At 43.2% G+C, this 16,813-nt stretch overlaps 1 protein-coding gene across 1 annotated transcript in view; it reads right to left on the reverse strand.

Annotated features, from left to right (window-relative positions):
- atg7 (ATG7 autophagy related 7 homolog (S. cerevisiae)) overlaps positions 1–16,813 on the reverse strand; it is a 178,165-nt gene that overhangs the window by 82,357 nt on the left and 78,995 nt on the right. The window contains exons 15-17 of the mRNA XM_086001768.1: positions 14,687–14,762; positions 10,643–10,723; positions 2,532–2,654 (exon numbers count right to left, since the gene is read on the reverse strand). Coding sequence (XP_085857894.1) covers positions 2,532–2,654; positions 10,643–10,723; positions 14,687–14,762 — 280 coding nt within the window. The remainder of the gene's footprint in view (positions 1–2,531; positions 2,655–10,642; positions 10,724–14,686; positions 14,763–16,813) is intronic.

The raw sequence follows: 16,813 nt of genomic DNA on the forward strand, positions 1-16,813 counted from the left end.
TGGGGTATACATTCTGCCCCGTATATGTTTTTAAGATAATGGATGTGTCTTTTAGAGGTATATGCGAAAATAGCCTCTCGTAATTCCGTCGATTTATTACGGTTAGAGCTGATCCTGTATCTAGCTCCATTTTAACAGGGGACCCTGCTATCGTGAGGGTAACCCAAATGGTTTGGTAATCATCTTTGGGAAGTACATTATGTAATTTGAGACAGCTTAGTCTCTTGTTTTCAGAGTCGCTATCGCTCTTCTGGTCTTCGGAGCTACTGTCCGTCATCATTTGTACCTTCCTGTACTTTCCTTTATTGATTTTTTTTTTCTGTCTGTGGATTTATTTTGTCCAGATCGGCATACCCGTGCAATGTGTCCAATCTTTCCGCATTGCCTGCATGCTTTGTCCTTGAACCAGCAGTCCTTCTGGTTATGGGTGGATCTGCCGCAGCGATAACATCTTTCGAAACCCTGTGTCATTTCACGGGTGCCGAAGTCCTGTGTCTTTTGTTGCATCTCTGCAGCTCCTCTTGCTGCTGCTTCGTATGATACAGCCATACTGAAAGCTTTGTCCAATGTTAAATCTTTTTCAGAAAGCAGCCTTTTTTGTGTTCCTTCACTTAAGAGACCGCAAACGAATTTGTCTCGAAGATAATCTGCTAGTCCCGCCCCGAATTGGCAGTACTTTGATAGCTTTCTTAATTCGGTTAGGTAATCAGCGTTACTTTCATTCTTGTGTTGATTTCTCTTGAAGAATTTGAATCGTTCCGCTATCAGCAGCGGTGTTGGGTTTAAGTGCTCCTGCGGGGTATCAACAATTTCTTTAAAATTCTTGTCCTTTGGTTTGGCTGGAGTGATTACATTTTGTAACAGCCCGTATGCCTTTGCGCCCATTAGGTTCAGCAGTACTGAAGCTTTATTTTCATCTTCTATTCCATTTGCAGTGCAATATACCTCTACTCTTTCCACGTATGTGGTCCAATCCTCTATTTCGCCATCAAAAGCATCAATATTGCCAGACTTAGGCATTTCAGAAAAGATATGGCGCTTCCCGCGCTTTTCTTTCTTTGCAGCAGCAAAGATATGGCGCTTCCCGCGCTTTCCCGCCGCTGCTGCCGATGACAACGCTGTTTCCCGCGGTTTCCGTTCTTTGTTTTTTATTTTTTTTTAAAAATATTTGTTTACAGTTGGAGACTCGTTCCCGCCGGACTTTCTCTGCAGGTCTGAACGCTGACCTGCTTGCCGCGTCGGCCGTCTCCCGAGTGCTCCCTCCCAGTCCGTTATTGCTTGCCTCCGATTTCGCTGCCTGTCTCAGCTTAGAGCCAGCCGCTGGAGCCCCAGCCTGATGCCCAGGAAGGATTAGCGCAGTACCTGCCACCAGCTTTTCTCACTTTCTTGAGTCTTCTGGACGCCCGAGGAATCGATGTCCTTGAGGTGCTGCCGAATTGCAGGTAAGTCCGTTTCCACTTCGTCGCCACTGTAGTGTCCGTGTGTTGATAAAGACACTGAAGACAGGAGTTGGTTCATAGGTGTTTACTAAGCAAAGTCTGGGGGGGGTTCTAACGGATATACACAATATACAGGCTTATATAGCCCAAGTGGCCATTACCGGCATTACAGCACACCTGGGGCTCTTAAAGGCACATACACTACACTCCATCCCCACCTATGCATGTTCTCAACTCTCAAACTTGCCCTTGGCCCAGCTCTCCATCTGCAGTCTCTCATTCTCTTCTCCCATTCCCATTTCTTCTCTCTCCCTCCCTCCCTCCCTAGACGCACGCTCTTCTCACCACACCATACACATTGACACAGACAGACAGGCTCAAATAGACCGTTTTCTCCCCATCATCTCACCCACTGAGGCACATTTTTGCAGGGCCTCTCCGTAGTTTATTCAACGCATTCTCTCTCAGCCATTGAGACACACTTGGGCTGTCGATAACTTTTAAAACCATGTTCCCATCTCTCAGGAGGGTGCTGGGTACTGAATCACAGGGGCAAGCATGCTCGTTCAAGTCAACTCACTTTGTGGCGAGGAACCGTGTCTGGACACTTGCTAACACAGCATATTGCGACGTCAGGCGCTGTGCCAGTTAATAAAATGCTAATTCCCCAAAAAAATCTTGCCTCCTCAACCTTTGTGCAATAATATGCAATAGTATCACAAGTTCCACCTGGTGTAATAGAGATCAAAGAACACAATTGTCAAGATGACCTGGACTTCAGCTTTTGTCTTTACAAATGCCAAATTAAGTTTTCTAAACATAACGTAACACTAAAGAAACTCTTATCTTGGAATACATTACAAAAATGGGTTCTGCTGGTTGCAAGTTAAAGTAATTCTTAAGCACTGTAGAACTTTGGGGAAAAAAAATCAAAAACTTGCCAGCAAAAAAGTCAACAACAGGATTAATGCAAATTGAAACCTTTTGCTTTTAATTCTGAATTCTGTAATTTACCAAAATGAACCAGAAAAACAAACAATTTTTCCACATAAGGAAGGAGTACATCAAGAACAAGATTACCAAAGCAATTACCTCAGCAGCCTGTGTCTCTTGGTGCAGAAGAGTCAGTCCTGTGAGATCTTCCAGGAAAGAGTGAGAAGAGTTGAATGCATTAGCTAGGAACTGAAAACCTTCTTTTTCAAAGTGATCAAGGACCTGCAAAAAGACAAAGATTACATTAAAATGTGCAGAATAGAGAATGCACAATACTGGAATATAAATATTAAAAACCCTTTGTAGAGGGAAACCAGCAAAACTATAGCAACAGAAGAGAGCAACCTGCTCCTAAACTCACTAATCCAGCATTTCTAGCCATCTGCTTCTTTGTTTCCCTTGCAGAGTATCAGCTAACAATCTTCTGAAATCTCATGTACAATGCCCCCTCAAACATATACAGCCTTGTCAATAAATATGTATTAAATGTCCAAGATTTGAATATCCAGTATATGAAGTTACTGCTTTATTGACTGGATGAAACCCTCAGTGGCAGACATTTATTTTGGAATAGATTATTTAAGGTGCTTTCCATATTTCAAATTTGGTTCCCAAAATGCATGGTAAATAGTGCAAAAGAGACATGGATCCTGCTCTCTCATCGTATTCTGCATCCAAATGTTTTCCTCCCCTCTCCTTCCCCCATGGACCCAATTGTTATGGTCAGAAGTCTGAATAGGGCTGACAGATTGGAACCTTCGCCACCCTCATGTGTGAGGGTCAACTATTAGTGGCGCGCTAATCATCCTAGTACATAGCCTTGGACGCTCCTTCATGCCTTCCATTATACGGTGGATTCCATGCACACGTGTCTGGGGGCGGGTATCAAAGAGTCTTGCTACACAGTGACTGTGCACCCAATAATACATCTGCCCTCACAGGACAGTGCACGCCTCTCCTCCCATTTCAGAGGAACTGGGTGATTGGAAAGTTTGGAAGATCTACAGTACAAACTCTATGACCCTGATCTCTCCATCCTCCGACCTTCTGACAATGGAGGGTCAATGTTAAAGAAAGAAGACTTGCATGTATATAGCACCTTTCACGACTCAGGATGTCCCAAAGCGCTTTATAGCCAATGAAGTACTTTTTGAAGTGTAGTCACTGTTGTAATGTAGGAAACGCGGCAGCCAATTTGCACACAGCCAGCTCCCACAAACAGCAACGTGATGATGACCAGATAATCTGTTTTAGTGATGTTGATTGAGGGATGAATATTGGCCAGGACACCAGGGATAACTCCCCTGCTCTACTTCAAAATAGTGCCATGGGATCTTTTACGCTCACCTGAGAGAGCGCATACGCGGCCTTGGTTTAACGTCTCAGCTGAAAGACGACACCTCACCTGTACTTTAAAGGAAGTAGGTGAGCACATTGCAGATGCCCTAACTATAAACTTCTAAAGTTCTCTTGATTCAGGAACCGTTCCTTTAGATTGGAATTTTTTTTAAATTCGTTTACGGGATGTGGACGTCGCTGGCAAGGCCAGCATTTATTGCCCATCACTAATTGCCATCGAGAAGGTCACGCTGTTATTTAAAAATGGTGAGAGAAGGAAACCAGAGAATTATAGACCAGTTAGCCTAACATCTGTTGTCGGGAAATTGCTAGAGCCTATAATTAAGGATAGCGTGACTGAACACCTCAAAAATTTTCAGTTGATCAGAGAGAGTCGGCATGGATTTATGAAAGGTAGGTCATGCCTGGCAAACTGGATTGAATTTTTTGAAGAGGTGACTAAAGTAGTGGACAGGGGAATGTCTATGGATGTTATTAAATGGACTTCCAGAATGCATTTGGTAAAGTTCCACATAAGAGACTGTTAACTAAAGTAGAAGCCCACGGAATTGAGGGCAAATTATTGACCTGGTTAGGAAATTGGCTGAGCGGCAGGAGACAGGCAGTAGGGATAATGGGTAGGTACTGAAATTGGCAGGATATGACTAGTGGTGTCCCGCAGGGATCAGTGTTGGGGCCTCAACTATTCACAGTATTTATTAACAACTTAGATGATGGCATAGAAAGTCATATATCCAAATTTGCCGATGACACAGAGGTAAGTGGAATTGTAGGCAGTGAGATGGAAGCGTAAAATTACAAAGGGATATCGACAGACTAAGTGAATGGGCAAAACTGTGGCAAATGGATTTCAATGAGGGCAAATGTGAGGTCATCCAAGAATAGAACAGGGTACTTTCTAAATGGTGAAAGACTAAAAACAGTGGAGGTCCAAAGAGACTTGGGGGTCCAGGTACATAGATCATTAAAATGTCATGAACAGGTACAGAAAATAATCAAAAAGGCTAATGGAATACTGGCCTTTATATCTAGAGGACTAGAATACAAGGGGGTAGAAGTTATGCTGCAGCTATAAAAAAAAAACCCTGGTTAGACCACACCTGGAGCACTGTGAGCAGTTCTGGGTACCACACCTTAGGTCTGATATTGGCTTTGGAGGGAGTGCAGCGTAGGTTTACCAGAATGATACCCAGACTTCAAGGATTAAGTTACAAGGAGAGATTACATAATTAGGGTTGTATTCCCTAGAATTTAGAAGTTTAAGGGGTGATCTGATCGAGGTTTTCAAGATACCAAGGGGAACAGGTCAGGTAGAGAGAGAGAGAAACTATTTCTAATGGTTGAGGATTCGAAGGCTAGGGGGCATAGTCTAGAGGAGTGAAATTAGGAAACAATTCCACACACTTCTGCATTTAGGAGTTGAGCCATCGGGACACTCCAATTGAGGTTTAGCTAAATTTGAAATTTAGCAAGTGCGATTGGATTTGTATTTTTAGCCGAGGCACACAACTATATGGTAATAATGATAAATTAGCATTGGTGCGCTGTACAGGTTGTAAAAATTCCAGAAACTAAGACCAAATAAGCTTTTAAAAAAAGTGTTGGGGTAAATGTCAAACTGAGGCACAAAGCTCATGCCTCAGAATTGCTAAATCCACATAATCTATGTCAGGTGCAATTTCAAAAAGTGAGCTAGTTTAAACTATTGATTTAACTCCTCTAATTTTGGATCACTGGGTTATCCCTGTTTGGAGTGACAATAACACAAAATTCACCTGATCAGTCAAGATGAAGAAGACTCTGTGAAACTGAATCCCTTTGTTTTATAATCCAGTGTTGAGCTCATTCATCACCTTAATGCTTTAAGCTAGTAAAATGGCCACATCTATCTTGCTAAATGTATTTCTATATAAAATCTGTGAACTTGCCTCATTTGTACTTAAGTAACATGCTGTCTTTTAATCATATCTTTGTAGTTTAGTATGTAATACAGAAAATTGCCCATAAAAAATTTGTCGGGCCTTTCAGAGGGAGATTGCAGCTTGTGGCGTGGGGGTTGAATGCAGACATGATTAGACTTGAATGCCTGCCAACACTCACTGACTGGGCTCACGCATAAAAAATGGCAATTTGGACGATATGCTGCAAGGTTGCTGGTGCCCCTGGAATGATAACCAAGCATGAGTCACCACCTCCAGGACACGCAGTGGAAAAAAATGGGCAAAGAAAATAGGTCCTCCATATCCAGTCAGTGCAGCATTTTCTGTTGCATAATCGCCATTTTGTGTACATTGTTTTCTGGGATTACTGTTAGATGATACAGCAAAGGCTATGGGCCCCGACAACATCCCGGCTATCGTGCTGAAGACAGGTGCTCCAGAACTAGCCGTGCCTCTAGCCAAGCTGTTGCAGTACAGCTACAACACTGGCATCTATCCGACAATGTGGAAAACTGCCCAGGTATGTCCTGTCCACAAAAAGCAGGACAAATCTAACCTCACCTCCTGACTCCCCAAAGCCTTTCCACCATCTACAAGGCACAAGTAAGGATGGAATACTCTCCACTTGCCTGGGTGACGGCTGCTCCAACAACACTGAAGAAGCCCGACACCATCCAGGACAAAGCAGCCCACTTGATTGGCACCCCATCCCCCACCTTAAACATTCACGCCCTCCACCACCGGCGTACCGTGGCTGCAGTGTGTGCCACCTGCAAGATGCACTGCAGTAACTCGCCAAGGCTTCTTCGGCACCACCTCCCAAACCCACGACCTCTTCCACTTAGAAGGACAAGGGCAGCAGGCGCATGGGAACACCACCACCTCCAAGTTCCCCTCCAAGTCATACACCATCCTGACTTAGAGGTATATCGCCAATGCTTCATCGCCGCTGGGTCAAAATCCTGGAATTCCCTTCCTAACAGCACTGTGGGAGTACCTTCACCACATGGACTGCAGCGGTTCAAGGCGGCGGCTCACCACCACCTTCTCAAGGGCAATTAGGGGTGGGCAATAAATGTTGGTCTTGCCAGCGACACACACATCCAATAAAACGAATAAATAAAAAGTGCAATTTGAGCATATTTGATTAATAATTCTGGAACATCAGTTTTACCTCAAGTGAGGGAGATCACTCTCATTCTTGCGGGGGGGGGGTCAGCTGTGGCTCAGTGGTAGCACTCTAGCCTCTGTCAGAAGGTTGTGGGTTCAAGCCCCACTCCAGAGACCCTGATCTCGGCTGACACTCCAGTGCAGTGCGGAGGGCGTCCTGCCCACTGGGCCGGTTTCTGCTGGGCAAGTAGGGTTAAAATTGACCCCATTGTTACAGTTAATATAAGACTTATTGGTGAGAAATCTGTCTCTGTCGAGAATAAGGATATAAGCAAACTTCAAAAAAGGAAAACTTGATTTGCACTGTCCTGGAGTGTGGTTTTGGCAATTAGGTCTGTGATTACAAAGATGTAGGCAAAGAAGTTCTATTAAAATTAACACATCGCATAAACTACCATAACTCATTCCTTTACAGGACCTTAAAACCGTGGAACTCTTTACCTCGCTCAGCCTTTCTCTTTTCCTAAATTCCTCAGGCTTTAAAACTTCAGTTTGGGAATCACTTGATCGCTACTTCCTAATGTACTTCACTTTCTTTTTTTCAACCTGGCCAATGTCCTACATTATGGGCCATTTCACGGCGATTTCTCAATACAACAAAACTTTCTGCTAACATCCTTTTCACCATTGCTCCATTTGAAAATTTAATCTGTTGTTTGTGTTACTGCCAAAATAGCACAATCTGGTGGATGAAACTGAGGGGAACAGATATTTTCATGAGATTTGTTTAAAGTTAGAATGCCAGAACTGGCAACTTGCCTTTAGCTTGGTTGACGAACTGTTGTGTATACTCAAAGAATATACAACCTTCACTAAATTATATATTGTTTTACAATAAAATGGCACGTGATTTTTGTTCAAACACATATTTAAATGTATAAAAAAGTATTGAAATGACCATCATTGAATTATTTGAACCAGTGACATGTTTGCAGTTCAGCTTGAAGAGTCATTGCATCACTTTTGAGGTGGAGGATATCAGAATCTCAGAACACAAAGTAGGCATTTGGCGATCTAAAGCAATAAAATACTATTGTTTCTGTTGCGGATTGCATCTTTCCCCACTGTGTCACAATGCTGCACCTTATCCACTTGTCAATTGAAGTGGAACCTTCTAAAACATTTGTTTTTACATTTTTGTATGAAACAGCCCACCTTGCTGATGTGTTATTTACGAATTTGGCCCTTTAGGTGGATGTCATTAGTAGCCTAATGTACTACCAAAAAGACTGGCACACATGTTCAGCCCCTACATCAAGAGAACATCTTGATGTGTTCAAGTCACATTCCAGAGACTTGAGCACAAAAATCTAGACTGACACTCCAGTGCAGTACTGAGGGAGTGCTGCATTGTCAGACGAGCATAGGAACAGGAGTAGGCCATTCAGCCCTTCGAGTCTGCTCCGCCATTCAATGAGATCATGGCTGATCTGCGACCTAACTCCACATACCCGCCTTTGGCCCATATCCCTTAATACCCCTGGTTAACAGAAAGCCATCAAGCTCCGATTTAAAATTAGCAATTGATCTAGCATCAATTGCCGTTTGTGGAAGAGTTCCAAACCTCTACCACTCCACTCGCTGTTTCAATCACTGCGACCACAAAATGTGAACGTCAATTTCTTCTGCCGTTGCAAGAATGGGGACCACTGCCACCATAACGACATCTTAACCCTTGTCCCACTTATCTTTCTCGAAGATCCGTCAGGTGATTCGGAGCAGAGCTCCATGGAGATGGATATGGAAAGCCCACCTGAAGATGCGCTGTCATTCAGTCTTACTCTGTCAAGCATTAGTTCTGCAATGTCCATTACACAGGATTACAGACCATGGGCTGGACTTTCATTCAGGAGTCGGGTAGGAGGCGGGACTACAACTTCCGGGGTTGTAGTCCCGCCTCCATCGAGATGTGGCCAATCCATGCGATTTTAACTTGATTGACCTTGTTGAGCCCGCCCAGCGGGCTCAGCAGGCCAATTAAGGGCCACCCGGCAACAGGTGATGTCACAGACTGAAATTTCATCTGTCAAGAGGTTTTGACAGATGAAATATCAGCGTTTCACAGCTGTTTGAAGCTGTCAAACACTGACCGTCTTACTTCTAACCTGAGTCCTTCTCCACAGACTCAGTTAGAAATCTCTCCTGCACAGAAAGTTGAAGGCTGTCACTTTTGACAGTTCGCAGCCATGTTGCTTTCTGTGCTGGTGAGATGAGGGACTCCCGAGACCTAAAGGAAGGAAGGCTGAAAAGGTAAGAAAAGGTCATTTAAACTTCATTAAACACACCAAACACACTTACCTTTGCACTCATGCACCCATCACTCACCTGAACACCAACATCTCGACCCCTCCAAGTCCTTCAACCCGACGGCCCACCTCGCAAACTTGGCGTGGTTTGGAGCCGTCGGGAATCCCACACTTCAGCATTAAAAATAGGGAATAGGCTAAAAACTGCCCGTTAACTACCTGTTAACAGGCAGTTAATTGGCACTAATCCCTTCCCTCCTCGGGTAGGCGGGTCCCAGTGTGGGGCGGGAACCCGCCTCCTATGAAACTGGCATGGGGTCGGGAGCCCTGATTTCGGGATTTTAACCCCCCCCTCCACGTCTCCAATCCCGACTCCACGGCCCAATGAAAATCCTGCCCCGTGACTCTGAGAGAAGCGCGACATGGAGCACAAGTGAGCAGGAACAGGTGTAGGCGGCGAAGGAGGAAAAGGAATCAGCTGCTGAGAGAGCCACCTCACATCCACCCTCTGCTGAAGAAAAGCTCAGGGGCCCAGCCTTAAAAAGATATTTTCTGAGCATGATAGATTGCTGCAGCCATTGGACAGTTTGTTACTGCAGGCGTTGGAAAAAGGTGGAGAGGCAGAGATGCAGCAGAATGTGTCCCCGAGTAGCTTTCCACCTCCGCCCACCCCAGATCTGCCAAAGAACAGGAAGGGGGAAGAGAAGGAAAGCCTAGGCCCATGTGTTTATTGGAGAGTTCACATTCGCTGATAAAGGGAGCTTACAAAGCCAAAAATAATCAATTAGACAATACTTAACCTACAAAATAAAAACTATCATTTTACTGAACCACACTAAAATAGTGGGTAACATTTTAAATCTGCTCATTTGATCTGGGGTGTGAATGTGCTCCATTTTTCCCAATGACGATGTATTTTAAAATATTTACTCGCAGCAAGTATAAATGTTTACAATTGCACAAAGCATCAATCACGAGAACAGGCTGATGTAGTGCAAATGGCTAATTTACAACAGGATCCCATGGTAAAGGCTGGAATAAAACACATTATTCTCTGGATGGCTGCCTACAAAAATAAAACACAACTAATGTTTTAATGTGGCACTAAATAACAGTTTTCTCTAAGTGGCACAGCAGCACAGCACTTTGGTGGCTGGTTATGGAGTGGCCTGGGAGAAGGTCTCCCGCTCATGCACTCAACTTGGATATGGTGCATTGGGAGGGCCTGAGAAACAGGAAAGAAAAATAAACAATATGAAAAAAAACTTTTTTTTTTACAAAACTGCAAAACCCTGTCCTCCTGCAGTCGATAATGAAAATATTACTGTGATAATATCAAAGGAGAATTTCAAAACATACAAAGAGCTTGTTTCAAAATTAGAAGCATGTATTTATTGAACAAGTGTAAGGAGCTTTGCAGGAACTGAACATTTTAAATTCAGCGTTTGTTGCTTTGAAACTTTTCCTCAGCAAGTCTAGGCCTGAAGAGACTTACCACTGGTGAGCATGCTGTGCACTTGTCAAATGCTAGGCTTGCTGGAAGGACATTGTCAAACCTCGATAAAAAGCCACGGATCTGGAAGAGAGGGAAATGTTAAATTGATTACAGTTCGGTTGACAAGTAAAGGGCGGCTGGCTGCAGTAGCTGTAGGGTCCAATTATTTGCCTCAACAGCCAATGAGCTAAATACCAGGGATCAATGTTTTTTCTCCACGAGAGCCACCTGGTCTAATCCCACTCGTCTCCTTGCTCCCCATATACTTTAATATTCCAGTTTTCAAGGAATTTCTTATTACCTTAAATTTGTGACTTCTTGCTATCATCTTGCTGACCAGTGGAAGTGGAAACAATTTATTACAATTTACCTCATCACAACTCTTCATAATCTCAACTCTAATGAGAAAAGCCGTAACTCTGAATTCTCTCTTCAGAACCCTTCATCCCTGGTAATGTCCTAGTGAATCTACAACTGCGCATTTTCCATTGCTTTTCTAATCTTGCTGTAATAAGGTACCGAAAATTATACGCAATACCCCAACTGCAGCCTAATTATGGTGCTGTACAAGTTCAACATCACCTCTGTATTCTCTGTCTTCAGATACAAAACTAAGGATGCTGGTAATGACCTGTGCATGTGTGCACCAAAGTCCTGCTGATCTCTACTCCAATTAATATCTGACTATTTCAGGTGTATTTACCTATCCTAGTCTTACTTTCAAAATGCACTACATTACATTTTTTTTTTAAACACTGAACTGAATCCGCCCATCTAGAAATAACCGCCAGTGAAAGACCTCTGCAGATGCCTGTAAGTAGGCACGTGCAGCGCTCTCGTCTGGTAGCTAGTGTATGATTTGCATCCCACAGTATAACTCCAATCTTGCAGTCACCTCAGTAATGGTAGTGGAGTATAACTCCAGTCCAAAATTCAATTTTTAATTTAATAAATAATAATTTAATTTTTAATAATCACGCTGTAATTGAATGCATTAAATGAAAACATTTTTGTTTCCTCAGGGGACTGATTGTTAGCTGTACCAAATATATTTGTTTGATTGTGGCACCACCTAGAGTTAAGAGCTGCTACTGCCATCAGAGGTGTTACACCCAATCCTGTTTATTTTTTTTTACAATTTTCAATGATCATCGTGTTTAAACACTTAACTGAATAAGAGCTGAACAGTAAACTATCAAAATAATCTGCTCAATGGCAAAATAATATTTATTAGTGCCAAGAGAATTAAATACTCAACCTAGGATCATTTTCAATAAATGTAAATCAAAACCAAAGAAAGGGAGTTAGACAGGCTTTTAGTAAGAACATCAATTCAAAAATGTAGGTTTATGCTCTGTTTATCTGTGAATTAGGTTTTCTTCCTTGACTTTTAGCTCTAGTCACACCTGGCTTGCAGAGCTCCTACCCAGCAGCATAATGGCACAGCAAGTTCAATCACGAATGCACTGTGCCAGAGCGCAGCGGGAGTTGGGGAGGTGCCCATAATTATACCACATGATGAGTTCCTGATTTCAACCAGGTTGCCGTGGGAACACAGTAGCGGACAATTGCTTCCCCATAAGAGATTGAAAGGAAGAATCACGTCATAACACTATGGTGCACTTTGTAGTGGCAGGTTGCAGAGTTGTATCACAGAAGCCTGCCGAACCATCCCATTTCTTGGCCTGGAAAGACCATTAGAAAAGGGGAAAAAAACAAAATATTTCAATGGAGACGTCTCACCATTAAAAAGCTTCTTTCATAAGACTGTACTCCTGGATATACCGTCTATCTTTTCCCCCTTTGTCAAAATCTCTATACCTGCCCTTCAAGCTCTTCTATTATATTTGATCTGTTAAGCATAGGATACTTCCAAGCATATATTATTTGACTGACAAGCAGCAATGCCAGGAATACAAGTCAAATTATATAGTTTGGGCCCCATGCCTCAGTGGAGTCCCTCAGGACACGGCAGTTTCTATAGTCTCTCCTCATTCTTGGTATCACCTTAGTAAATAGCTGCTGTATCCTCTCCGTGACTTTGACGTCCTTCCTAAAGTAGGGCTCCCAAAACTGGGATGGAAAAAAACTGCAACATTTCTGGGATCTAAAGAGGGTTGCCCAATCCAGCACTAAAAATAAGTATTCATATTTTCCTTTGAATACTTAAGGCACTGGGGAAGTAGAATCTAGAAGGCAGAGAATCTAAAAACTTTTTCCACAAACAAGACACTGATAGTCTGGAATGCTGCCAAAGCATAAGAGCTGCCAGTTTACCATCAGATGTGGGGAAAGTTACTGCAATCTATCAGGGACAGAGTGACTGAGCATTTGAGCAAGTATGAGCTGATCAGAGAGAGTCAGCATGGATTTGTGAAGGGTAGGGCATGTCTCACTATTCTAGTTGAATTTTTTTGAGAATGCCACTGACAAGGCAGACAGGGCAGTGTCTATCAGGATGTTGTCTATATGGACTTCAAGGCGGCATCTGATAAGGTTCCACACAAGAGATTAACAAAAATAAAAGCGCATGGCATTGGAGGTAACCTTGTGACGTGGGCTGGTAATTTGTTGGAGGAGGGAGTTGGAGAGTAGGGGTAAATGGATTGCACTCTAATTGACAGGATGTGACAAGTGTTGCCCAGGAATCTGGACTGGGGCCTCAGCTTTTCACCATATAGATCAATGACTTGGCTGAAGTAACAGAGAGCTGTATATCCAAGTTTGCAGATGACACTAAGTTAGGAGGGACAGTAAGCTGTGTAGATGGGAGCAGGAAGTTACAAAGGGACATGGACAGATTATGTGAATGGGCAAAACTATGGGAGATGGCGTTAAATGTGGGAGAAGTGAGAGGTCATTCGCTTTGGATCCGAGAATGACAAATTGGAATATTTTCTTAATGATGAGTGTGGTAAACCACTGTCATACCTGTCTGTGTCTGTATGTGTATTCCACTAGGTACAGGTCTGGACATGCCTCGGCTGACTCCTCCCACTATTCCAGGTATATAAGTGACTACCTCCCAGTCCCTTAGTATTCTGGACGGGTCGACCACTCGAGACAAGACCTTCATTCTTTAGTTAATAAAAGCCTGATTGTTACTCGCTCAACTTCAGTCTTTTGAGTAATTGATGGCGCATCAATGAGAGACTAGGAACTGTGGAGGAGCAAAGGGATTTGGGTGTCCATGTGCACAGATCACTAAAACATAGCGCACAGGTACAAAAGTTACTGGAATCTATCATCAGGGACAGAGTGACTGAGCATTTGAACAAGTATGAGCTGATCAAAGAGAGTCAGCATGGATTTGTAAAGGATAGTGCATCAAAAAGGCTAATGGAATGTTGGCCTTCATCTCGAGGGGGCTGGAATACAAAGGGGAGGAAGCTTTGCTTCGGTTGTACAGAGCTTTGATCAGACCCCATCTGGAGTACTTAGTTCAGTTTTGGGCACTGAACCTCAGTACACATTCATACCAGTACTTAAAGAATTATGAGAACAGGTTACATAAGCTATTTCCTCTGGTGGGGGATCGATAACAAGAGGGCAAAATCTTAAAATTAGAACTAGGCCATTCAGGAAGCACCTTTTCCACACAAAAGGTAGTGGAAATCTGGAACTCGCTCCCCCAAAAGGCTGCGGCTGCCGGGCCAATTGAAATTTTCAAGACTGAGATCGACCAGATTTTTATTAGGAAAGGTATCAAGGGATATGGACCAAAAAGCAGGTAAATGGAGCAGAGGTGCAGATCAGCCATGATCTAATTGAATGGCGGAACAGGCTCAAGGGACTGAATTGGCTACTCCTGATCCTATTAACTAAATAAATACAGACCATCTTGTTCAGCAATTGGGCTTAAAATCACAGCAAGTTATAGCTCTCAATTTTTACGATTCATCAAGATAAGGTTTCTCTGAAAAAGGAAACTGCTTTAAAAAGTTACGGGAAGTTCCCCAAAAAAAACCAATTGTGGGTAAAGATGGCATAAGACACCTGTTCCTAATGCACTGTGCCAGAGTGGTAGATCGCGAGATTACTCACCTGATGGGGGACAAGTCCAAGAGAAGTCGGAGGCTCATTCAGCCGGTCATCACTGCTGCTGGCTACTGCGTACCCACTGCAAGTCCAAAACAAAGCCAACAAGTGGCACGGATAAGACGACTATCCTTAAGCTTTCTCACGTTAAAAAAAATTAGGTAACAAGCATCAGAACTGTAGATTTAATGTAACTGCATGATTCAGGAAATTGCACTGAAGGCTAATAGAAATAATTATTTTTTAACTTGGGAACAAAATCAAAATTTGCTGATGACACTTTTTGGATGGAAGAATAAGGGAAGGGAAGATACCCTCAATGTTATGAAGCAGACAGACCTTGCCGTGCAGGTACATAAGTCATTAAAGGTGGCAGCAAAAGTGGATAAGGTCATAACAAAGACAATCGGAGTCCTTGGATTAGTATCTTGAAACATAGAAGATAGGAGCAGGAGTAGGCCATTCGGCCCCTCGAACCTGCTCCGCCATTTAATGAGATCATGGCTGATCATCCAAATTCAGTACCCTGTCCCTGCTTTCTCCCCATATCCCTCGATCCCTTTAGCCTTAAGAAATATATCTAACTCCTTCTTGAATATATTTAATAAATTGGCCTCAACTGCCTTTTGTGGTAGAGAATGCCACAGGTTCACCACTCTCTGGGTGAAGAAATTCCTCCTCATCTCTGTCCTAAATGGCTCACCCCTTATCTTTAGACTGTGACCCCTGGCTCTGGACTCCCCCGCCATCGGGAACATCCTTCCTGTATCTAGTCTGTCTAGTCCTGTTAGAATTTTATAAGTTTCAATGAGATCCCCTCTCATTCTTCTAAATTCCAGCGAATATAAGCCCAATCGACCCAATCTCTCCTCATATGTCATTCCTGCCATCCCAGGTATCAGTCTGGTGAATCTTCGCTGCACTCCCTCCATGGCAAGAACATCCTTCCTCAGATAAGAGACACTGAATACAGAAGGGTGGAGGTAATGTAGAACTAGTACAAGTTCTTAGTTGGGTCACAGTCGGAGTATTGCGTAGTTTTGGGAACCATATTACAAAAAGGATATATAGAAGCAATGGCAAAGCTACAGCATAGATCCACTAGGGTGTTACCAGGAATAAGGGGTTGCAGCTATGAAGAGAGACTTGAAAAGTTGGGGCTTTTTTCACTGGAGTGGAGAAGGTGAGGGGTGACCTGACAGAGACCTTCAAGATTATGAAGCGTTAAGATAAGGTAAATTGTGATGGATTGTTTCCATTGGATGGTGAGACGACAATGAAAAAGCCCAAATTTAGGAAAATTATCAAAAGAATGGAAGGAGAGATTAGAAAAACTGCCACAAATCGCAGTTGAAGCAGAGTCTTTAAGTAGTCTGAAAAGAGGAAAATTAAAGGGTATAGAGAGTGAACAAGAGTGAGATTAGACTAGGTGGTTCATTAGCAGAAAAACAGTGGTATAGACTTGATGTGCAGAACATTCAGAAAGTATATAAAAACTGACGAAAAAATCCACAGGAAATCAAGTACTAAGCTGGTGGATCTTACTGATAGAAGGCCACCCATGACCACCAGTAGCATCGATGGATATCCCTCAACTAATGCAAGAAACTGTAAACTAGCTGTAATCACGTGCTTTCATTGAATCCTCTGCCTCTCAATTCAACATTTAATATTTACAACTACTCCATTATTTAGATTTTGGGAGAAGCAGATAAGATCAGATTTAGTAACTGTAGTGTATGTACCTTTAAGAGGAACTATGTTTTTGAGGCCCCTGTGTACTGTAGTACCGGTAGTGACCACTCAGGTATATAAGCCTGTATAGCGTCGTGTGTAGTTAGTTCACCTCCAGACTTTGTTCAGTAAGGACTTGTTAAATCAACTCCTGCATTCCGTGCCTCCATTAACACACGGATCCAACAGTGGCGACGAGTTAGAAACGAACTTACCTGCAATTCGGCAGCACCTCAAGGAGATCGATTCCTCAGACGAAGGTCGAAGCAAGAAAAAAAAAAAACTGTGGTTTCACCAGCTAAGCGGGCTGGTGGCAGGTAGTGCACTGATCCTTCCTGGGCTGCGGCGGGCTGGGGCTCGATCGGGTGGCTCTGCAGCGGGGCCGGGCAGCGAGTCGGA

This window comes from Somniosus microcephalus, chromosome 11, assembly GCF_052327205.1.
Source record: "Somniosus microcephalus isolate GS21.2 chromosome 11, FLI_Smic_1.0, whole genome shotgun sequence".
NCBI classification, from domain to species: domain Eukaryota; kingdom Metazoa; phylum Chordata; class Chondrichthyes; order Squaliformes; family Somniosidae; genus Somniosus; species Somniosus microcephalus.